At 45.3% G+C, this 25,170-nt stretch overlaps 1 protein-coding gene across 3 annotated transcripts in view; it reads left to right on the forward strand.

The window, feature by feature from the left end:
• LOC129344858 (Golgi integral membrane protein 4-like) overlaps window positions 1-25,170 on the forward strand; it is a 63,341-nt gene that overhangs the window by 36,478 nt on the left and 1,693 nt on the right. For all 3 annotated transcript variants that reach the window (XM_055001765.1, XM_055001764.1, XM_055001766.1), the window contains 4 exons: window positions 6,352-6,563; window positions 11,942-12,009; window positions 18,002-18,172; window positions 21,082-21,153. In XM_055001765.1, coding sequence (XP_054857740.1) covers window positions 6,352-6,563; window positions 11,942-12,009; window positions 18,002-18,172; window positions 21,082-21,153 — 523 coding nt within the window. The remainder of the gene's footprint in view (window positions 1-6,351; window positions 6,564-11,941; window positions 12,010-18,001; window positions 18,173-21,081; window positions 21,154-25,170) is intronic.

The following is a 25,170-nucleotide window of genomic DNA, read 5'->3' on the forward strand; positions in this document are numbered from 1 at the left end:
TTGTCCTCTTTAAGAAGGGTCTGCTCTAGTTCCGAATTCTCTGTTCGTATACCTCCCTTTACAGAGTCCGAGTTATATAAATCTCTAATCTGTCTGTACTGGAACCAGTCATAATAAGGTGATAGTTCCTCCTGAGTCTTTATTCTGAGTTTAGATGCTTCACTTCTAGTTATTTCTTTGTAAGTTAAACATTGTTGCTCATTATCAACAACTCTCGGGTCTATAACCTCATATGGAACTACCCACAAAGGGGTTCCTTCTTGTAAATAGATTCTGTACTTCTTCCAGATTGTATATAAACTTCTCCGTATATAATGATGCAGGAACATCGAGTTCACCTTTACTTTATCATGCCATAGGTATGCGTGCCATCCGAATATTTTTTTATATCCCTCTAGGGCTAGTAATTTCTTATTCTTTAACGTCATCCACTCTTTCAACCACACTAGGCAGATTGCGTCATGGTAAAGTCTTAGATTGGGCAGTTGCATTCCGCCTCTTTCTTTTGCATCTTGTAAAACTTTCATTTTCACTCGAGGCTTCTTGCCTGCCCATACAAAGTCTGATATTTTCCTCTGCCATTTTTCAAATTGCTTAGAGTCTCTGATGATTGGTATTGTCTGTAGCAAAAACATTACTCTTGGTAACACATTCATTTTCATTGCTGCAATCCTTCCCAACCATGACAAATTCAATCTGTTCCATTTGATCAGATCTCTCTCTATCTGAGTCCATAGTTTTTCATAGTTATTTTTAAATAAATCTATGTTCTTTGCAGTCAGTTCAATTCCCAAATATTTCACCTTATTTGTTACTTCACATTCCGTTATTTCCATTAGCAATTGTTGTTTTTGCTTAGTCATGTTTTTGCATAATACCTTTGATTTCTTTTTATTGATATAAAAACCTGCCAAGTCCCCAAACTCCTTAATCTTATCTATCACTTTTGGCATGTTCTCCATTGGGTCTTCCACAATTAGCATTATGTCATCCGCAAATGCTCTGACCTTATAAGAATAGTCCTTTATTTTTATTCCACGGATTTCTTCATCTTGTCGTATTTGTATCATCAGAATCTCCAATACCAAAATGAACAACAGCGGAGACAGCGGGCAACCTTGTCTTGTTCCTTTACTTATAACTAATTTCTTAGTCACTTCATCATTCACCACAATTGCTGCATTTTGGTCTCTGTAAATTTCCTTTATTGCTCTAATGAATCTTTCTCCCATTTGTAGCTTTTCCATAGTGGCAAACATAAAATCCCAGTTTAAATTATCAAACGCCTTTTCAGCATCAACAAAGAAGAAACCAACCTCCTTATCACAACGCTTGTCATAGTATTCAATAGCATTTATCACTGTCCTCAAGTTGTCTCTAATTTGTCTGTCTGGCAAAAAGCCTGCTTGTTCCTCCTCAATAACTTCCGAAAGCCACCCCTTCAGTCTCTCTGCCAGTATCTTCGCAAAGATTTTATAGTCATTATTAAATAACGATATAGGTCTATAATTTTTCACGTTTGTCAAGTCTTGGCCTTCTTTAGGGATCAATGATATATTCGCTTCATTCCAAGTACCTGGAATCCGTTGATCCTTTAAAACTCCATTGATCATCTCTTTTAGGAATGGTGCCAGTTCATTGGCCATTGTCTTGTAAAATTTAGCCGTAAGTCCATCTGGCCCTGGCGCCTTTCCTAGATTTGCAGATTGTATTGCTTTACTTATTTCCTCATCCGTTACTTCATTATTCAATCTATTTCTCCAAGCTTCCGAAATTACTGGGAGTTTCATTTTCTCCAAATATGTCGCTATTGATTCTTTATTCACCTCTTTCTTATTGTATAACTTAGCGTAGAATTTGTAGAAGGCTCTACTAATGGTAGTCTGTTCCAGATACGTTTTGTTGTCCTCACATATTTTGTTTATTATTTTCTTTTCCCTTCTCTTTTTTAATTGCCATGCCAAATACTTTCCAGGTTTATTTGCTCCTTCAAACACTTTCTGATTCAGTCTTTTAAGGTTCCACTTCAATTCTTTATTATTCATTGCTTCCAACTGTTCTTGAAGTATTTTAATTTCCTGATGTAATTTCTTTTTCCCTGGTCTCTTTTTTAACTGTATTTCTTTGGCTTTTATTTTCTCCTCAATCTCTCTTCTCTTCTCCTCTTTCTTTTTTCTCACTCTGCCATTTAAGTCCATTAGTATGCCCCTTATTACCGCCTTTTAGGCATCCCAAACTTTGTCAGTTGGTACTTCTTTATTCACGTTATATTGTATGAAGAACTTTGTCTCTCTTCTCAACATCTCCACGTTCTCTCCTTCCTGTAACAAGTCCTCATTTATTCTCCATGCTTTCCTTTTTCTCCTCCTCCCTAATTTCCACATGATTGGATTATGATCTGAGCCTACCATCGGCATTATTTCTACCTCCTTAGTCCATAACGCTAAGTCTTTTGAGGCCCAGATCATATCAATTCTCGATAGTGTACAGTGTCTTGAAGAGTAAAAAGTAAATTGTCTACTTTTGGGATTTTCTCTTCTCCATACATCTTCTAAAGTCTCCTGTTGTATCAGCTCAAAAAAAAGCTTTGGTAACAATCCTCTTTTCTTTTGTACAGCTGATGTCTTTTTATCTAGTTCCAAGTTCGTCACTCCATTGAAGTCTCCAGCAAGAATTATCTGGTCGTATGAAAGTTCATCTAATTGCTTCCTCAAATCCTCAAAGAAGCTCTCTTTTGCACCGTTAGGTGCATAAATTCCGACTACCAATACTTTTTTTAAGTTCCATGTACATTCCACTGCTATAAATCTGGCTTCCACATCTTTTATTACAAATTTTGGCTGTAGCTCCTCTTTTATATACAACACCACTCCTCTTTTTTTCTTATTAGAGGCCGCTACAAATTCATTGCCCAGTTTCCCCATTTTTAAAAATTTTACATCCTGCTTTCGAATATGGTTTTTTTGCAAGCAAACAATATCACATTTTTGTTTTAATAGCCAGTGGAAAATACTTTTTCTCTTGTTTGGTGAGTTTAGTCCATTTACATTCCAAGATAAAACTTTACACTCCATACTCATAATCTTGTTGGTAAGTCTTTTTCATTGTCCCTTATAAATCGCTCCATCTCTCGCTCAGATCTGATACGCTTTTTGGCCCCTCCAAACTCAAAGGACACACCTTCTGGCAACTCCCATCTGTACCTGATTTTCATGTCCTTCAAGATCTGAATTAGCACTTTATATTTTTTCCGATCTAATAACACTGACCTGGGTAATTCCTTCATTATGATAATCGTCTTGCCATCAATCTCCAATGGATCTTGAAACTGTTTTGTCACAATCTTCTCTTTCATATTTCGTGTCGTAAACTGCACAATCACGTCTCTTGGTAATTTCCTCTGGGTTGCAATTCTCGAATTTACACGGTATGCCACATCAAGGATAGCCACAACTTCCTCCTCCTCCTTCCCCAGGTATTCAGCTAACACCTCAGTCATCTGTTCTTGCGCTGACTTTCCTTCCACTTCTGGCAAACCACGAAACCGTAACTGCTTCTCCATGTGTTTAGTTTCCGCAACCGACATCCTTCCCCTCATCAGTCTCATCTCTGTTTGTTGCGTGCCTGCTAAGTTCTCCATCGCGTCTTCTACTGTTTTAACTCTCTGCTGCGTTCCTTGTAGTTCACTTTGTATTGTTTCCATACCTTTTTTCACTTCTGACAACTCCGATTTTACTGTCTGTTTGACCTCTTTAACCTCTTTAATCAGCTCCAATTTCGTGTCCTTAAGTTCTTTAATCACGTCCAAAAGTTTTTTGTCCAGGTTTTCTATTGCCGATTGCCACTCTTTTTTTGACATCGTGGGGCTTGCTTTGGCTCGCTCCCACGAGTCCGCTCTCTTCCTTAACTCCGTGGCGTAGAATTTAAATGTCTTTTTATTTCAAATGTCCCGGTCTTCTTGCCAATAATTTTTAAAGAGTCCAAAATGTCGGGCGTCTTTTCTCTATGGTTCCTCTATGATTTTGTAATCCAAAATGGCTTTCTTCCTTTTCCGCTGAAGCCGCGACCCTTCCCCTTTCAAAGATGGCGATTCCCTTCTTCCTGCCCCCTGGCAAGGGCCGCTTCTCTCCAGCAACTCTATTGTTATTACGTACTTCCTGTCTCCCGACTTCCCACAGTAGGTCTCGCGATGGTATCTTTTTCTCACAGCTCCATAACCGCAAGTATTCAAAACAATAGTCCAATTTCTTTAATAACTTCTTTAAACTTAATCTCTTTCCAAATACAACTCTTGCCGAGTCTTCCCCTCTTTATTATTAGCCTGTTGCAGTTTGAAAATCTACTTTTCTTCCTCTCTGTTTTTATCAATCTGTCCCGTATCAGAAGATAGTGATCTTTACCTTCTCTTTCACTTTTCTCGGGCTGTAATCGCTGTTTCGATTATAACTTCTCCTCTCCACCTCTTTCCCCAATCGAAGCTTGGGTATATAGGTCTTATGCCAGCCGAATTGGCCCCAGAACTGCCGCAGAGATCGTAGCTGACCTGTCGCAGGGTGGGACCTCAAGGATCGGGAGGGGACCCTTTGCGCAGAGCCCCCCCTCGTCCGAGATCTAGCACACCCTAGGGTCTTGAGCGTTCTTTGCCTGCTCTCCGCCTGAGAGCAGTCGGCCGCGGGCTAAATTTTCCCCGCCGGCCGCTTAAAACGGCAGTCCGGTCAGCTCCGCAAATGGAGCTGCTTCAGACCTCCATGAATCCCAAACCGGAAGCGCGGTAGACTCCACTTGATTGAAATGATTCACTGTCTTTCTGTATCCATTTATTTAAATGGGTTGTGGTGTTTTTTCAACCCCTGTCTTCTACTCTGTACAGCTTCCCAAGCAGCTTACAATATCCATAAAATCAATCCAACCCTTGCCTTTGCTCTGCCCCCCCAAAAACAGTATCAAAGGTCTGATTCCTTTTGGTATCGCCCTTTTGGGAATGACCCACCATCCCCCACAGCAGTCTTCTCAAAGAGCTCACATTTTATCTTGGCTGTGAAGCCATTATGGAATGTTTATGAACATTCCAACTGCTCAGAGTCAGAACTGTCAGCACACAACGACGGATGGGCTGGAGTGTTGTTCATAGGAAGGAGGAGCCAAAACTCTCATAGTGTTAGCCCACAGCTATTACCAGGGCTTTTTTTCTGGGAAAAGAGGTGGTGGAACTCAGTTGGGTTGCCCTTGGAGAAAATGGTCACTTGGCTGGTGGCCCCACCCCCTGATCTCCAGACAGAGGGGAGTTGAGATTGCCCTCCGCACCGCTCAGCGGTGTGGAGGGTGATCTAAACTCCCCTCTGTCTGGAGATCAGGGGGCGGGGCCACCAGCCATGTGACCATTTTCAAGAGGTTCCGGAACTCCGTTCCCCTGCGTTCCCCCTGAAAAAAAGCCCTGGCTATTACACTCTGGGTGTGTGGTTGTGCTTTTGTGTAAGGAGCCAGCAAGTCTCACGTTTTTTGGTAATGGAGATAGTTCACATCCTCTCAGTAAGAGGTATTAAGCTGTGTTTTGGAAATGAGGCTTTCTTGTGTTTTTGTCGCATTAACAGAGCAGAGAAGCTGGAAGGTTTTGTCTTATTTTTCATGTTTATATGGTTGTCCGGGATGCAGCAGGGAAATAGATGCCAATTAGGATGTGGCTGCATCCAGAACTTTATCTTTCCAGAGTACGGGCTGAGACTGTGGAAGCGGTAGGCTGGGATACCATTGCATTAACTTTGCCAACAGCCCAGTCTCTGAGGGCACCATACAGTGCGCCTATCAATCCAGTCTCCACTTTCATTTTTCAAAGAAAGGGCAACTTGTAGCCCTCATGAGGGTGAAAAAATATTACATGTAGAATGTAGATCCTATTGTATTCCCCCATTTAGAGGGAAATTTTTTCAGGCTTCATGGCCTCCCTGTTCCTGCTGTTATGAATTTTGGCTATGAATAATTTTTTTTAAAAATGAACTTGGAATACAGGTTTGAAACTTCTTCCAAGATGACTTTTGATCAATCCCCTCAAAAATAAAATTTCTGCACTTGGCACCAAGACAAAGCCCATGTGCAAACTAAAGCACAGGTGCAAAGGGGCAAAGGCCAGGAATAATTTATCAGGGCTATGGACAGACTGTCCCAAATGGCTGCTTCCCAGCTCATCCATCAAAATAAAAATGTCAGCCTCCCTCTTTCCTGGAGTGTAGCTTGGGATCTTATTTCCCAGCTTCAAACTGATAAGCCTGTGTTGTTGAAAAATTGTGTTCACCCATCCATAACAGGGAGAAGTCCAGAGTCATTCTGACGTTTTTTTCTTTCCTTCCATTCTAGCTGGCAAGACATCGTGAACAAAGTGAATGCCCAGATGGATGAGGAACAAGCGCCCGGGCACCCTCAAAGCCTTCACCTGCCTGCCAGAGCTGAGCAAACGCTGTCAAATCGCAATCGAATGCTAACCGGTCAACAGCGAGGGGCTGAACGGCAACCGCGAGCTGACTGGGAAACTGGGAAAGGAGGAACTGATGATGAGGAACTTCAAATGGGTACAGCTTTGGGGATCTGGCCTTAAGAAAGCACTTATGTGGGCAGGCAGAGTAGATTTGAAAGCAGAGCAGAAGAGGCTTCTGGGATATCTCTACTGAGATAGCTGGAGGAAGCCGGGAGTGGGCGCATCGGCGAGCAGTTCCTTGGTTAACAAGGACTGTCAGTATTCTGAAGGAATCTTGGCCATGGTTGCCAGCTCCAAGTTGGGAAATTCTTGGAAATTTGGAGGGTGGAGCCTGGAGAGGGCGGGGCTCGGGGGTAGGAGGGACCTCAGCAGGGAATAATGCCATAGAGTCCAAAGCAGCCATCTTCTCCAGGGGAACTGATCTCTGTGGCCTGGAAATCAGATGTAATTGCGGGAGATCTCCAGCCACCACCTGGAGGCTGGCAACACTAAATTCTGGGCTCTGTCCACTGACTTTCTTCCCCAACACAAATGCTGCCCTCCCCACCAGCTGTGGCAGAATTCTCTAGCTTATGTTGCTTTGCACATGGGACTGAGCAGCTAAGATGTGCAGCAATCTTTGAAAGCCTTTTCTTCTTGTTCATACGAGATCCTTCGACAGTATCCCGGCTGGGGAGAAAAGGCTCGGGTGCACCCTGAAAGGGGACATGATTCTTGGGACTGGGCGATACGCTGAGGACCAAATAAGAATCCAGTTGGGGGCTGGGTAAGCTGCTCGGGCACCTGGCTGTCCATCATGGGAGTTTATCTACAGAGCAGCTTTTTGGCACTGTAGCAAAGCCGAGAAAGGAGATGAATGAGTCACTCGCGCATCTGCTTGTGGCACTACATGCACGTTAGATATGATGGTGGCTCACACCTCTGTCACGACCTGAATATTGGGCAGGCACTGGATGTGAGTGAAGAAAAGAAGCAGGTTGCCTTAGAAGAAGGAGCTTCGGCAAGCTAAGCTTTTGTAGCCATTCTCTGTGTTAAGGGTTTTATTTCATGTCCTCCGGGGAACTCTGGGTGGTGCTCATGCTTCTTCTCCCTCTATTTTATCCTCACAACAACCCTGAAAGGTAGGTTAGGCTGAGAAATCAAAATTGGCTTAAGGTCATCTAGTGGGCTTCGGGGAGGAGAGATTTGAATGCAGGTCTCACCAGTCTTAGTTCAACATACTAGTCAGTGCACTATGCTGGCTCTTGGAGTTCTTGAGTTCTGTGTAGGGTTGCCAATCTCTAGGTGGCAGCTGGAGATTTCCCAGAATTCAGCTGATTTCCAGGCCACAGAGATCAGTTCCCCTGGAGAAAATGGCGGCTTTGGGGAGTGGACTATAAGGCATTATACCCAGCTGAGGTCCCTTCCTCCTCCAAACCCCACCCTTTCCAGGCTCCACCCCCACCAAACCTCCAGGAATTTCCCAAACTGGCCAATTCTGTGGCCAGTGCCACATAAAATCCTGCAGCTTGCCTATGGCAAGCCACCTTGGGCTTCATCCAGACAGCATCTCTTTGGTGTAGAAGGTGTATAACTCCCCTCTTTGGCCTTGTCATCCAAATCCCAAAACGTAGAGTGACTTCTGCATTCTCCAGTTGGGGAAAAGCCCATTACCATTTTCAGTAGAGGGTTTTTCATAGAACTGTGGTGTCTGGATCTGGCCACCCTTTATCTAGGAAGTGGAAGAAGGAAGCAGATGGTTGCTGTGAGCTTGGGGAAGCACTGGCACCCTACCAAAGAGTTAGGTGGGAGTGGGGGGACATGGGAAAGAAAACAAGGGCCTCATTTGGCAAGGGAACCACTCTGCCCTTCTCCAGGGAGTGCCACAGCTGGTCCCTTCTGCTTTGATTCGACCCGCTTTCAACAAGTCCTCCCCCCCCCCACCCCAAAGGATTGCACTAATTGCTTCACATCACAGCCAAAATCCTGGCAGGGAGGAGGATTCAAACTGAGTGGGGCAGAGGGGAACACAGGAAGTCTGACCTCCCTGTCTTTAATTTGGATTAATACCTGAGGGAGAGGCTTTTCTGCCCCTGCTACGAAGCTATCTAATTGGATCTTTTTGGTTGCTTAATCCTTACTTCAAGGAGGAGGGAGAAAAGCAAAAAACCCACGGAACTGGGAGACGGTCTAAGCAGGTCATCTAGCCAGCTTTCCCCTTAAGAGCCCTGAATGTGTTGATGCAAACTTTTACTTTGGTTCAGGACGTCCTTACCCCGCTCTAATCTCTAATGCCATGGTCGTTAAAGTGGTGCGTCTCTAAACAGGCAAGGCCTGGTTAGATCAGACTAATGAATGATCCTTCTGTTCAAGTATCCTCTTTCCCCCAGAGGCCAACCAGGTGCAAAGAGGCCAAAAGCATCGCCCAATATTTATTTTTAAATTTTATTTTATTTATATCATTTATAGTCCGCATTTCTCACTGAGATTCAAGGTGGATTACATAGTGTGAGGTTAGTACAGTCAATACTAAGGACATTTCAATAAGCAATGCCACAGGTTAAATAAATGCAAGTTTATAAAGCTCAAATTCAGAGGTTCACTGCCTCTGAACTTTGAATGTCTATTTAGCCATCGTGACTAATAACTGTTGGTGGGACTGTCCTCTGTGAATTTGTCTAATTCCCTTTTAAAGCCACCGTGGCTACATCCTGTCACTGTGAGTTCCACAGGTCAGGGCTGAGAGCAGATTGAAGGTTCAAACCAGTCTCCATTCCCCAGAGCTGAGTTGGCATTTTGTCCCAAATCTCTGTTGCTTTCACATTGAGGATGGGAGTGTGTTTTTGTTCCCATGGGACATGATGAGTTGGGTCAGGGGATACAGCATCAACAGGGAGGTTATAGGCGCAGCTAGACAGAGCCCAGGACTGCCAGTTTTAGGTTGTTTATAAACCACATGTACCTGTACAGATAACCATAGGGTTGCCAACTGCAGGTTGGGAAATTCCTGGAGATCCTGGAAATTCCTGGGGTGGAACCTGAAGAGGGCATGACTTGGGCGGGCGGCGGGGGGGGGAGTCCTCAGCAGGGTATAATGCCACAGAGTCCACCCTCCAAAGCTGCCATTTTCTCCAGGAGAACATTTTCTCTGTGGCCTGGAGATCAGTTATTTTTATTAAATTTATAGTCCACTCTCCGACGGTGGGCTCAGAGCAGATAATATCATGGCTGAATCCCCAAGTCCCGGAATAGCGCTAAACTGTTGAAACAATAGTGTCTTCCTAGTGCAATTCCTGACGTCATCGTGCCACGAGAGCAGAATCATGGCGCGATGACATCAGAAATTGCGCCAGGAAGACACGATTGTCCCAACAGTTTAGCGCTATTCCGGGATGTGTGGATTCAGCCCATGTAATAAAGCCACATTAAAAGCACATTAAAACATAAAATTCAGTACAAGGAAATGCCAATTCTACTTGGCGGCCCATGTTGCTGAATGAAACCCGGTACGTCCCAGAGGATGGGAGATGGCAAACAGCATTAGGCAAGTCAGCGGAGAGAGAGTTACAATCTTCCCCTCGACAGGAAACCTGCAGAGGCGCTTGCCCAGTTGTAATTCTGGGAGATATCCAGTAACTACCTGGATGTTGTCAAATGGGGTTTCCAGGTTCTGGTTTTCACCTGGGCAGTCCAATACTTTTGTGGACTATTGAGGGGAAATGTTCTCCAAATACCGGACACCTGGTGCCGCCACCTCCCCCTCCTTCTCCCAGGCAGCTTGCCTGCCCAGACCACCTACTCAGCCTCCTGAGCACCTCCACCAGCCAGAAGAAGTGGCTGGGGAAGAGGCCAGCCAGCCCGGGCACCCAGCCTTCTGCATGGCAACAGCAGAAGTGGTCAGCCCCATATAGTAGCTTCTGGCCCAACATCATATCCCCCGGTCCTGCCTCCCTGGAGAAAGTAGGCCTGCTCGTTGCCATGGCAATGGAAGACGCAGCCATGTAGGCCCGTAGCCTGCCAGCTAGGCCGTAAGCAGCAGTCTTGACTGGTTGTGCCGCTGTGTTGTTTCCATGGATACCGCCCAGACTGCCTCTTGCCCAAGGGGAGAAATGGCATCCTGAACATACTGATTAGCAAGGAGGAGCCGCTGCCTGACTCAGTCCTCTGCCTGTATTGGAATCTGGCCGATATATCTCACGATGGTCTTAGCGTCCACCTGTGTCGCCCGTGCAAGAATCATCACCTGTGGCACTAAACAAATAAACGAACAAAGAAAAACACATCTGCAGACCACTGTTCTCTGCTCTTGTTTCTGGAAACTTTGTGGATTCCTTGGGTGTTGAATGAATCCAAGCAAAATCTCAATAATGTAGTTCCTCCCTTCCTATAAGTAACACTTAGTGTATTTCCACAAACATTATCCTGTAACTCCTTAACAACCCTACTATGCCAGTCACGATTGCAGACACAGGCCAGGATTATATCTGTCAGTATTATGTATGATGTCTCTATTTCCTGAGGTTAGGCCCTGTTGTCTGCCTGTGGCAAAACGTTGTCCCTGTTTGAACCTTTCTGGAGATGCATTATTAAAATCACGTTAGGTTCAACTTGCCGGAGGTATCATTCTCCAGGTTCCCTAGAAAAGTTCAGTTTCGGAGTGGGGAAAAGGGCCTCTTGTCTTTTGCCTACATACCTAAAAGTGCATGAGATTGAATAGTAAGCAGTGCGTAGCTTGCCCATTTTATATGCTGCAGCAACTGAGATACATCTTGGATGTACGCATTATAGAATAACTAGATATTCCAAGTTAAACCTATTACCCAAAAAAACAAAAACCATCTTTGCTGAAATTGGTGCAGAGCCAATCCTTGGACACAGTCAATGAATTGGGAAATCTAGAAAACACAAGCCATGTCTTGGTGGTGGAGGAGATGATTCAAATGAACCCAAATAACCCAAAAATAGTTTACAAGTGTTCAGATTTTCCAGAAGTTTCCATCTGTTTTTATCAAAAAGAGGAAAAAGTTTCAAGATGTAATCTTAATGACAATTATTTGTATTCTGTGTAAGATCATGGCCTGACTCTCCGCCCTGCCCTTCCTTCAACGATCTCAGGGTTTTGTACACGGTTTGCCATTGCTTTACTTTATCCTCACAACGACCTTGTGAGGTAGGTTAGGCAGAGACAGTGTGATTGGCCTAAGGTCCTACAGTGAGCTTCATGGCAGAGTTAGAGTTTGAACTCGGATCTCTCCACTACTAATCCACCACCCTAAACGTTGCGCCATACTACTTCACACTTTGGAAATGCTTATCTTTGCAGCCAGGCCAGTAGAAATCGAGATGACAATGTGGGAATCTCAGCGGTGCCTTTGTGATGTTCATTGTGATGGTGAAATCAAGAAACTGGTGGGGTTGTAGGGAAGCTGGAAAGAAATTATGAGAAACAGCAAGGCCTAATGCCAGTACCTTGGTGTGTGTTTGTGTGTGCAGATGCTGGTATGATTGAGAGAGAAGAGAATTCACATCCTCGGAAGGAATCGGTCCTCCAGGAACCAATGGTAAGAGGAGGGGAAACTGTCGTTTCTGGATGGAGCAGAAAAGCCACTTGGGACATAAAAACAAGGTCCAAACTGTTTAAACCTGGAAATGTCTGATATTCACTCAAATTCAAAGTCAAAATTCAAAACATTAGTTAACTTCAGCAGTGGATAGCTTTCCTGTTGATTGACTTTGGTAAGCTAAGATTTATGCACTTGTGAATGCAACATAGGTCCTTTGTTAATGCAAGCTTTCCATGACGTTCATCTTGTAACAAGACCGTTTGCTCTGAGGAGCATTGCCCAATGGAACTGGTTGGTAAAAGGACAGAGTACTTCTTCGTACTATGCGTAATTTGCTTAGGGTGCAGATTGGCCTTTATATACTCAATTACACTGTTTCTTGAAATGTTTTTGAAATTGACTGTACTAACTTACACTCAGTTAGCCGTATTAGTCTGTAGTTGCAAAATAGTAAAGGGTCCAGTAGCACCTTTAAGACTAACCGACTTTATTGTAGCATAAGCTTTCGAGAACCACAGCTCTCTTCATCAGATGCATCTGACTAAAAGAGCTGTAGTCTTAAAGGTGCTACTGGACTCTCTAACTTACTCTGTAATCTGCCTTGAGTCTCAGTGAGAAAGGTGGACTATAAATAATGTAAATAAATACATGCTGTGCATAATTTTGAGTGATAAGCTTGGTGTAGAAGCCTGTCAGCACATTTGGGGGACACATGCAACTTTATGCCCTAGATTGAACACAGGGTAAACCACGTCTTCTGGTTTGTAGCTGAAACCCAGAGAGCACAGCTCTTCTTGGACAGCCTTTGTATCATTTGTGAAGCTGCGTCCACCGGCCGGACTGTACAAAGTGCTGATCAGCTGGCCCTTGTGTTGGTCATGCAGCAACCTTCTTGGAGCAGTTTTTGAAGTGCGAATTCTTTTTAAATTACTGGACAAAGCTATGAGCAGGCAAACATGCAAAGCACCTGAAAAAGAAACAGAACAGGCAGCTTGCCCGGAGTTTGGGGGAAGGATATGTGGCTCAGTGGTATGGCATCTGCTCGGCGTGCAGAAGGTCTCCGGTTCAATCCTCAGCATCCCTAGTTTAAAGGATCAGGTAGGAGGTGACGTGAAAGACCTCTGCCCAAGAGTCTGGAGAGCCACTGCCTGTCTGAATAGACAACACTAACCTTGTTGAACCAAAAGTCTGATGCAATGTAAGGCAGTTTCCTGTGTGAGATCATTGGATCCGAAGGCTGTACATGTGTAGAGGAGCAGAAGTGAAGAGTAGCAGGCCTTGCCATCAAGCAGGCCTCCCCCCCCCCCCCCCCGCCATGTACTCTTTCCAATTTCCAGGTCTGCCTGTGGTCATGTCATCTAACTTGCTTAGGGAAAAAGAGTTAGAAAATTAATGAGGGATAGCTCTAGCTATAGCCATTAACCAGGCGAGCTGCAGTGGTAAAGTTGATTAGGCTTTACATAGCATATTTGTAAATGCTTCTTGTCCCTTATCTCAGTAATCTTCACAACAAACGGACGTCTTTGATCAGGGAGAGAAGATATTAAATAAATTTGATTATCTGGAAGCCCCTTCTAGACTTTTTGTGAGAAACAGAAAGAGATGAATGAAGGATTTGTGCTTTCGAAGATTAGGGAGAGGGAAAGAATGTTTAGATGGCAAGGAGAAGTAGTCACTTATGGTAATTTTAGAGTTAGTACAGAACATGTAATATTGTTGCACTTTTTCAAAGAGAAAATTGGTATGCGTTCCTATTCATATAACATTTTTTTCTTTCCTTTTTCTCTTTTTGACCTTTTCTCCTTTTTGCTTTATCTTTAAGAAATATGGGTTTTTGTTGTTGTTGTGCATTTTCCAGGCTGTATAGCCATGGTCTTGCCATTAATGCCAAGACCATGGCTATACAGCCCGGAAAATCCACAACAACCATTGTTCTCCGGCCGTGAAAGCCTTCGGCAATATATGTGGGGGGGGTTGTATTTTTTTTTATAATTAAGTTTAAAAATGTTAATAAAACTTAATTTTTTAAAAAAGTAATCTTCACAACAATGCTGTTGTGGGGAGCAGTGTTATTAGCACTATATTGCAGACAAGAGGACTGGATCCAAGAGAGAGTGGCTGAATGAGTTCATGGCCAAGGTGAGATTTCAGCTCAGGTCACAGTCGCTCGAGATCACATGAAGTCATGAAGCTGCTTTATACTGAATCATGCCATTGGTCCATCAACGTCAGTATTGTCTACTGGCAGCAGATTTCCAAGGTCTCAGGTGGAGGTATTTACATCACCCATTTCCTGATCCTTTTAACTGAAGATTCTGGCACCTTCTTCATGCCAAGCAGATTCTCCACCACTGCCCCTCTCGTAATAAACTCAAGCTAATAACCTGTTGAACATCCTTACTATGTACAATTTATGGAAGTGAGTAGGGGTGTGCAAGCCAAAAATTTTCGGCTATAGCCGAAAGTAGAAAGCCGAAAGAAAATTCTCTATCGTTAAAGCTGAAAGCCGAAACAAGAATCTCTTTCGGGATTCGGGATTCGGGATTCTTTCGGCATTATTTCGGCATTCTTTCGGCTTTTTTCTATGGGAAAATGCCTCCGTCTTCCAGGACGCCTGGAGGAGGCATTTTCCCACCGAATAAGCCCAAAATTGGTGGGGACCTTCCTCTAACCCTTCTCTAACAACCACCCAAGTTTCAGACAGATTGGACTTTGGGGGGCCATGTTATGGCCCCCCAAAGCAGGTCCCCCCATCCTCCCATAAAGGAGCATCTTCTTCATTATTTCCTATGGGGAAAAAATGAAGAAGCAGGCTTCCTTTGCCAGGGGTGGCATTTTGCATGCAAAATGCCCCCTTACCCTCAGGGGCCCTTCTCCCACCCCTCCTCCCACCCCCCACCAAGGCTCAGCCTGCTCCCACTTGGGGGGGCCATTTCATGGCCTCCCCAAGTAGGTGCTCTAATCTCTACCACTGACAGCTGGGGGAGGCTTGTGTTGCCAGGGGTGGCATTTTGCATGCAAAATGCCCCCCAACCCTCTGGGGCCCTTCTCCCACCCCTCCTCCCACCCCCCACCAAGGCTCAGCCTGCTCCCACTTGGGGGGGCCATTTCATGGCCTCCCCAAGTAGGTGCTCTAATCTCTACCACTGACAGCTGGGGGAGGCTTGTGTTGCCAGGGGTGGCATTTTGCATGCAAAATGCCCCCCAGCCCTCTGGGGCCCTTCTCCCACCCTTCCTCCCACCCCACACCAAGGCTCAGACTGCTCCCACTTGGGGGGGGCCATTTCATGGCCTCCCCAAGTAGGTCCTCTCAGCCCCTAAAGTCCACCCCTTACAGCCCCACACAAACCCAATTCCCCCCCAGCTGCCGCACACAGACCCAAATCCCCACATTAGCCCCTCACAGACCCAAATCCACCCCCACCTGCCCCACACCCATAACCCCAGGAACAGGCTGGCAAAGGCCAGCCCTCTCCCTTTGTTCCCTATGCTGGGAACTTCTAAACTCTCTTTCCCTGGGCAATTCTGCACAGCCCAGGGGTGCCACAATGGTGGGCACACTTCTGAGTGCCAGCTGGTCCCTGTGAAAGAACACCTGAACCACAGACACCCTCCCTCAAATTCCCCCACCACCTACAGAGATAGCTGGCCAGCCAGCCCCATTGTTCCCTATGATGGGAACCAACTGCACAACAAAGAATAAAACAAGAACAACACAAAATAAAGTTTTTAAAAAATTATTTTCTCCCTTCCAAAGTACAAGTAGGCAAAGCATTATGACACATTACACCAGCAGTCCCCCACACAGAAAAATAACACAACTCACTTAACATCAGAGAATCACAAAGCACGATTCCTGTCAAAAACACTTTATTTCTTGAACAGCTTTAGGTTACACAGCAGGGGGGAACACCAAAGGGCTTGGCAGCAGTATCTTACACAAAAATAACACAACTCACTTAACATCAGAGAATCACAAAAGCACAATTCCTGTCAAAAACACTTTATTTCTTGAACAGCTTTAGGCTACACAGCAGGGGGGGAACACCAAAGGGCATGGAAGCAGTATCTTACACAAAAATAACACAACTCACTTAACATCAGAGAATCACAAAAACACAATTCCTGGCAAAAACACTTTATTTCTTGAACAGCTTTAGGTTACACAGTAGGAGGGCACAAAAGGGCATGATAGCAATGTACTACAAAAAATAATACAACCCACTTCACCGTTTTTGACAGCAATTGTGTTTGTGTGATTCTCTGATGTGAAGTGAGTTGTGTTATTTTTGTGTAGTACACTGCTTTCCTGCTCTGTGGTGCCTTCCTACTGTGTAACCTAAAGCAGTTACAGAAATAAAGTGCTTTTGACAGCAATTTTTTGGGGTGATTCTTTAATGTGAAGTGAGTTGTGTTATTTTTGTGTAAGATACTGCTTCCATGCCCTTTGGTGTCCCCCCCTGCTGTGTAGCCTAAAGCTGTTCAAGAAATAAAGTGTTTTTGACAGGAATTGTGCTTTTGTGATTCTCTGATGTTAAGTGAGTTGTGTTATTTTTGTGTAAGATACTGCTGCCATGCCCTTTGGTGTTCCCCCCCTGCTGTGTAGCCTAAAGCTGTTCAAGAAATAAAGTGTTTTTGACAGGAATCGTGCTTTGTGATTCTCTGATGTTAAGTGAGTTGTGTTATTTTTCTGTGTGGGGGACTGCTGGTGTAATGTGTCATAATGCTTTGCCTACTTGTACTTTGGAAGGGAGAAAATAATTTTTTAAAAACTTTATTTTGTGTTGTTCTTGTTTTATTCTTTGTTGTGCAGTTGGTTCCCATCATAGGGAACAATGGGGCTGGCTGGCCAGCCATCTCTGTAGGTGGTGGGGGAATTTGAGGGAGGGTGTCTGTGGTTCAGGTGCTCTTTCACAGGGACCAGCTGGCACTCAGAAGTGTGCCCACCATTGTGGCACCCCTGGGCTGTGCAGAATTGCCCAGGGAAAGAGAGTTTAGAAGTTCCCAGCATAGGGAACAAAGGGAGAGGGCTGGCCTTTGCCAGCCTGTTCCTGGGGTTATGGGTGTGGGGCAGGTGGGGGTGGATTTGGGTCTGTGAGGGGCTAATGTGGGGATTTGGGTCTGTGTGTGGCAGCTGGGGGGAATTGGGTTTGTGTGGAGCTGTAAGGGGTGGAATTTAGGGGCTGAGAGGACCTACTTGGGGAGGCCATGAAATGGCCCCCCCAAGTGGGAGCAGGCTGAGCCTTGGTGGGGGGTGGGAGGAGGGGTGGGAGAAGGGCCCCAGAGGGTTGGGGGGCATTTTGCATGCAAAATGCCACCCCTGGCAACACAAGCCTCCCCCAGCTGTCAGTGGTAGAGATTAGAGCACCTACTTGGGGAGGCCATGAAATGGCCCCCCCAAGTGGGAGCAGGCTGAGCCTTGGTGGGGGGTGGGAGGAGGGGTGGGAGAAGGGCCCCTGAGGGTAAGGGGGCATTTTGCATGCAAAATGCCACCCCTGGCAAAGGAAGCCTGCTTCTTCATTTTTTCCCCATAGGAAATAATGAAGAAGATGCTCCTTTATGGGAGGATGGGGGGACCTGCTTTGGGGGGCCATAACATGGCCCCCCAAAGTCCAATCTGTCTGAAACTTGGGTGGTTGTTAGAGAAGGGTTAGAGGAAGGTCCCCACCAATTTTGGGCTTATTCGGTGGGAAGATGCCTCCCCCAGACGTCCGGGAAGACGGAGGCATTTTCCCATTGAAAAGCCGAATGAAAGACGAAAGAATCCCGAAACGTTTCGGCTTTTTTCTTTCGGCTACCCGAAACGTTTCGGGATTCCCCGAAACGTTTCGGCATTCCCTGAAAGAAGCCGAAACACTTTTGTTTCGGCATTCTTTCGGCATTCTGAATGCCGAAACGCACATCCCTAGAAGTGAGCCCATAATGCCAGTAGAAAGTCACTAGGCATGGGGCTCTACGTGGATATCACCAACTCCCTGATCCTATACAGGTACCTGACGATGCTGCAGACCCTGCCCAGGACCCCAACAATCAAGGAGAAGACGAGTTTGAAGAGGCAGAGCTGGAGCGGCCTGACTTCGAAGAGAAAGCAGGCCAAGCTGGTCAACTTGGCCATACCGACCAACCAGCTAAAGATGCCACAAAAGAGAAGATCCAAACGGTAACCACTTAATTTTGCACATTAGGCTCAGAGTCTGTCAAGTCTTGATCGGGAGATAGACAGATAATAGATAGATAACAGATAATAATTTGATGATTTGTGGATTTATGGACTAAGGGATTTTGACCTTAGGAAAAAGAGAACTTTTAATCATTATCTAGAGAAAGTGTAAATTTGACATGATACAAATATTTGTTTTGGAGATAATCAAAAACTTTTTAGTTTAGATTGTTTTTCTTTTATTGTTTTTCTTTGTATTATGTATGTTTGTTATTCTTTGTTGATTAGTTGTTTTTGTTTATTTTATTAGCAGGGCTTTTTTTCTGGGAAAAGAGGTGGTGGAACTCAGTGGAGGAACTCAGGACTGCACAATGACGTCACTTTGGGTCAGCTGGAACAAGGGGGGAGTTTTTTAAAGTTTAAATCGCCCTCAGCAAAAATGGTCACATGGCCGGTGGCCCCACCCCCAGATCACCAGACAGAGGGGAGTTTAGATTGCCCTCTGTGCCGCTGGAGCAGCGCGGAGGGCAATCTAAACTCCCTTCTGTCTGGCGATCAGGGGGCGGGGCCACCGGCCATGTGACCATCTTCAAGAGGTGCTGGAACTCCATTCCACCGCATTCCAGCTGATAAAAAGCCCTGTTTATTAGTATGTATGAGTGTAATTGTAGTGTTTTTAGGCTTATTTTTTAATTATATAAAACTCTTAATAATTTTTTTTAAAGTCTTGATCTGGAGATCCTAGTAAAGGTGTCTGCAATATTGCACCCAGTAGCACTGTGGTGACCACGGGCACCTTTCCTGGCATTTACCAAGTGTTTGGCAAGGCCGTATGGGGCTTATGCCCAGCAGGTTTTCTGATTGGCCATTGGGGATCTGATTGGCTGTGCAGATTTAAAATAAACTGCCACCATTGCACAGGGATCTTTGCTGGGTGTACACAAGACAGTATTTTTTTAAAAGTCCATTTAAAAAAATCATCCTGTTAAGCAGCGCTTCAGCCAGAAATGCTGAAGAGTTACTATTACAGTTATACGTAACCTCCCTCCCTAACATTTTGTGGTTGGCTCTACCTCCTAATGATAGCCATTTTGTGGTTGCGCCCCTCACTTTGTGTCAAAATTCCAAAGATGGCCGCCGCCTCAAAAAGACTGGGAATCCCTGCCTAGTTACAGAAAGCGAATGCTTTCCTCTCTAATACTAAGAAAATGATTTGCTGCTCTACAGCACCACCACTGCATCTGGACAGAAGGTGATATTGCAGCTGTCGGCTCAAAGAGGTCAAGTAAGAAAGGGGGAACCGCTGCGGTCCCACCTGGTATCATAAAACTCCCGGCTCTGGCCCACAGTGTGAGCAATCTCTTGTTCGAGCACAGATTGAAATGTCCTCGGACTGCCCGTTGCTTCATACCTGCCCTTCTGCTTCCTGGCTTGCTTCCAGACTATTATCCCTGAAACAAGCTAAGAAACGCTTGCCTGTTTTGACAGGTTGCGCGGCCTTCTCCATGTCACTTGCTCCTCAAGGCAGCATTTTACATGTCGAAATCTAAAAAGGAAATTGGTAGGTTGGCAGCGTGTTCTTTTAAAAGTCAAAGAGTACGCAGGAGACGGCGTTCGAGCATAAAACTTCGTATGTGGCTACTTTGGGCTCTGGACTGGTGTGCTGTGTTGTTGGTTTTCGCGAGCTTGATTCCAAATTACAGGGGCTGGGTTGGATTCTGATGGTGCGGGAGAATAAATTGCAAAAGTTCACAGTAAAGCATTCTGTTCAATCCTAAAACTTCTACTGGTTTGCGTAGTAGGGGCTAAACTGCCATGGAGGACAGGCTAACCGTATATCTGTTAGGATACTTGTTTGAACAAGTGTTTAGGTGGTGGCCAAGTCAGGGTTTTAATTTCTAAGTCGAGCGAGGACTGAAGCCTGCCTAAGAACGTAAATTACTGCGTTGTTGTTTAAGACCAAAGAGTCATCGTGCTCCAGCAACCTGATTCCAACAGTGGGAAGCCAGAGGCTTCTGGGAAGCTCCCAAACAAGGCCATGATACCAAAACTTTCTGCGGTTGTTTATCCCTCGGCAACTGATGTTCATTGGTATACTGCCTCCAAACATGGAGGTTCCATGTGTAACGAACATGGCTAAAACCAACATTCAGGAATACTCCTTCTAGTCCAGCGTCCATTTCTGATGGGGTCACAATGGCAGTATTAATTTATTACCAGATTCTATATTTTAGAGGTACAGTGCCTCTGAACATGGAGGTTCCACTTAGCTATTTCAGCTAATAGCCCCTAATAGACATCAACCAACCTCCAAGAATTTGTCTAATTCTTTCTAAGGACATAAGAATTCTCTTGCTGGAGCAAGTTTAGTCCAGGATTCTGTTTCTAACAAATGGCAACCAAATTCCTCTAAGAAGCCGATAGGCAGGACATGAATGTAATCCCCCCCTCCAGTTGTCTGACCACATCATCAGGTATTCAGAGGTACACTGCTCCTATACGAGGAGTTTCCATTTTCTGTCGGGGCTCAAAACATGAATTATTGATCCTCTATGAACTCATTTACCTCTCCCCCTCCCCAAGCCCTCTGAGACTGTGGCCATCATCATATCTCATGGCAGAAAATGTCTTCCAATAGCCAGCTTCATCCAAGATATTCTGTTCCATAATTCTAGATTTCAGTGGAGGTCATTCCCTGGCTAGGAAAACAGACTACTAATTTTTGGAGGTGTTTCTCTTCTTTGTTATGCCTTGCAGGCAGTGTTGGGGCTGAGTTCTGGCATGTCCCTGGCTCTCAATAACCCCACCATTTCCCGAGACCTCTTTGCTATTCTGTAGCAAGAGATAAGCCTATATGGCTGGACTGACGAGTGTCTCCGCTCCCTATTTCTGTCTTTTCCCTCCTCCAGAATGTTGTTGGACAAAGAAAGGCTGCAGACGATCTGATGGACGATTATCAAGAAGACCAAGAGCAAGACATGGTATGAAACCCATGCTGTTCTCTCACTCTTGCGCCTATTTCTGTAGCTATCTGGGGAGGGCGGGTAGCAAAACATACGCCTACCAAAAATGCATGATATGAAGTCTGTGGGTTTTTTAAAAAAATATTATGAAGGTCAGTAAGTTTGGCTCCACTGATTTAAATTAGCCCTTCTTAGACACTGAAATTCTTTCCCAATAACTTACTTGACTCAGAGATATCCAGGACCGGGTGAACTTCTGCGAGTGTGTTGCCCCTGCCGAAACACACAGCTGCCGTATCAATCCATTTAGCTCCATATCGCCTCCTCTGACCGGCAGCCTTAGGTAGAGAGAGGCTGTTCTCAGTACCTGCTACCTGAAATCCTTTTAAATGGAACTGAAGATGCAAACTCTTTCATGCAACTGGGTGCTCTTCCATATAGCAATAACACTTCTCTAGAGAGCTCATGTGCTTGCCCACAGTAGTGCCCTTGTGAAGGCACTGTTCCCCCTTGTTTCACGAGGAAATGTGCCCTTTCCAGTCCTATGACCCTTTCTCTCTTTCCTGCAATTATTACGTTTAAGCAACTAGCATGACATTTAATAAGTATTTAGACGTCTCTCTTTTTTGTTATATTTTGGCATTTGCTTAAGAGGTGGGAGGGGAAGAGAAGGGAAGTACATTTTTTGTTGTTGTTTAAAGCCACCCTTGTGTCCTCAGATGAACCCTTTGCGCATCCTTGCATCTCCTGAGATGTTCGGATACAAGTTATACCCGTCTTGAGGTGCCCAAGGAAGCTTTGATTGTGAGCCGGGCAGGGAGCTGCCTGTTCATACAGCCTGCGGGGCCCTCTTGAGTGCTGACAGTGGCCGGCTTGTGCCGTTTAACAAAAAATAATTTGTGCTTCACAAGCGCTGCTGTGGGAAGCAGATAATGTGAACGCACAGGCAGTAAAGGAGTGTTTACTCTCCCCCTGTCTCCTTCTGCTCTTGCAATAATAAAACTGGAAGCTGGCAAAAGGGCTTTAAGTTAAATCACAACCGCAAAGCATGTCCCACACTTGTGGTATTTGTGTGTTTGAGGCGAGGCAGCCAGTCCAAATGATATTATTGGCCACCCCGTTGCAAAAAAGAGGCTCTCACAGAGCTGGACAAGAGGCAGAAAGGGGAACTGAGTCAACAATGGCAGTGGGGCACTTTCGGTCTGTGGAAAGGCCAAAGAGTTTGGGAATTTTTGTTTAGAGGAAAAGGAAATGGAAGGAGAGAGAGAGAACCCCCTTCTTCCCGTAATGCTAGAATTTGGGGCTCAAGCAGGGTAGAGCTTGTACAGTGAGCCCGGAACAAGTGGCAAGCCCCTTACCAGCCTACAGTCTGTTTAGAGCATTTCAGAAATGGGATACAATTTTTGTATTTTATGACTTGTGATGAGATCGGAAGCATAGGGTGCCATGGCGGGGCAAAGAAAAGGCGCTCAGGATCTGCTGGGGAAATCACAAAATGAAAGCATTGGGCAGTAAAATCCGGAGATACCACAAAAAGTACTTCAATTAAGTAGTTCACTATAATCACACGTTGTATTTAGTAAAGAGTTAGTCTGCAACTACAGACTAACACGGCTAACTCCTCTGGAGCTATGACATTGCATTTAAATACACAGCAATGTTATTGGGCATATGATTTACATATTGCCAAAATTGAATGGATACTGTTCCCTGAAGGGGAGGGAGGTGACATGGTATGGCCCGATCTCGTCTGATCTTGGAAGCTAAGCAGGGTCAGTACTTGGATGGGCGGCCACCAAGGAAGACTCTGCAGAGGAAGGCAATGGCGAACCACCTCTGCTTCCCACTTGCCTTGAAAGCCCCTTACTGGGGTTGTTATAATTCAGTTGCAAAATGATGGCACAAATGCACGCAATGTACCCTGAAATAGTAACATTTAAAAACTATTTCAATGTGGTACGTTTTTTGGATGTTCTGTGACCACCAAGGTCTTCTTTGGCAGCTTCGAGGTGGTGACGAAACTCATTTTAAAGTACAAAAGTAAGCGAAAGACTGAGAGATATGTTCCCTACGTTGTGTCTGCTGTCTTTTTTGCAAGGGCCATTTGTACCAACTAAAGCCTTTGCGCAGTCTTCAAGCTCTGCCCCAGTTAAAGCACACTGCAGTAGTCTAGCCTGGTTGCAAATAACATGGACAACTGGGCCCAGATCGTGCCTGTCATGTACCACAGCTGGGCAAAGGTACCCCAAGCCATGGAAAAACTGCACATTGCCATATGGAAGCATCTCTTAGTACCTCTAAGTTGCAAACCTTCTCCTTCTCAGAAATGCAGTGTCAATCAGTGTAAGATGACTCCTCAGTCTCTGGCTGGTGATATTATCAACCAGCAGCATAACTCAATCCAGTTAGATTTACAGAGTTAAGGTGCCGGGTCTCTGGTGTCAACATCAGCCTTCCTTCCAGAGATCTCCTCTGCCGTGAAGCTTTCTGGGCGATCTTGGGTCAGTCGTTGTCGGCCTAACCTATTTCACAGGGTTGTTGTGAGAATAGAGTGGAGGCTGGGAAAGCCATGAGTGCTGCCACCAGCTCCTTAGAGGAAGGGTGGAATAAAAATATGACAGGAGATCAGCTCGGAGTCAGAGGGGAGACGCGGAGTGGGGTGAGGAATAGCTGCTGCTGTTTCGGTTTTGGCCACCGAAGTGGTGTCAGAGAGCTGAAGATTCTGGGAGCACAGCAGTCCTTGCTGGAAAACATAAAAATTTAACAGCCCTGTTGAAGTGCATTTGGGGACTGGTCACCTGCCGTTGGGCCAGTGGGGTGTGCGGTTTGGAAAGTAGGTCAGGTTGCTGTCTCGGCTTGTTATTTAGGCAGGTTAATTGGGTCGGAAAGGAGAAAGATGCCCAATGCCAGAGAAGGGGGCCGGTCGGGAGGTTTTAAAAGCCCAGCCACTAGCCAAGCTGAGCAGCCCCACAGGAGCTGATCGGCTCAGACCCAACCACTGGGGGCAGCTTTGCCACCTGATGGGAAAGTCTGAGCTGGGCAGCCCCTGTGGGGCTACCAGCCATGGTTGGCATGTGCCTACCTGCCAGTTGTCCTCCAGGACAGTGGTCCACCGGGAACTGCCATCTAGTGGCAGTAAGTTCTGCAGATTAATTGTGCAAAGAAGCACTTCCTTCTGTCTGTTCTGAAACTACTGCTCATCAGCTTCAATGGGTGCCCTCAGATTCTTGAAAAGTGGATGAGAGAGAAAAGATTCTCTGCAGTTCATCCAGTTTGGTGTAGTGGTTAAGAGCAGCAGGGGTCTAATCTGGAGAGCCAGGTTTGATTCCCCACTCCTCCACTTGAAGCCGGCTGGGTGACCTTGGGTCAGTCACAGCTCTCTCAGAGCTCTCTCAGCCCCACCCACCTCACAGGGTGATTGTTGTGGGGATAATAATAACAAACTTTGTAAACTGCTCTGAATGAGCATTAAGTTGTCCTGAAGGGCAGTATATATGTTGTTGTTGTTGTTATCCATACTGGGCATAATTTAGTAACACTCTTATGTCTCCCTTCCTTACTGTCTTTTCCTAAAGTGGAAAAATCAGACTCTTTAGCCTTTCCACATAGGGAAGGGGCTCCAAACCTTTGATCATGGATCCCGCAGTTTCTTCCTCTAGCCAGCCGCTATAGTGGTCTTCAAAGCAGGGGATCACTGTCTGACCTGATAAATGGGTGTCTGATTAAAAATTAATTTTAACTGATTTTTTTTAAAAAAATAATGGAATACAGTAACCTGACAGTTGTGAAACCACTTAACGACGAACAAAATGCCGTCATTTACAAGATCATTGCTCCAAAAGGCCTGAAGGTATATCCGCAGGTTCACCCAAAAAGTGACTGGAACTGTGCCAAGTTCAGCATTTAGAAGGGAGGAAATGGGAAGCGGAGCCACATAAATAATCACTTGCATGTAGAAAGCTGACACATCAGGGAGAAGAGACCTTGTCTAGCATGGTCCCTGACACCCTGGTTTTCCAGGTGCAAGGAGTCCTT

The sequence above is a fragment of the Eublepharis macularius genome, chromosome 17, assembly GCF_028583425.1.
Source record: "Eublepharis macularius isolate TG4126 chromosome 17, MPM_Emac_v1.0, whole genome shotgun sequence".
Taxonomy (NCBI): Eukaryota; Metazoa; Chordata; class Lepidosauria; order Squamata; family Eublepharidae; genus Eublepharis; species Eublepharis macularius.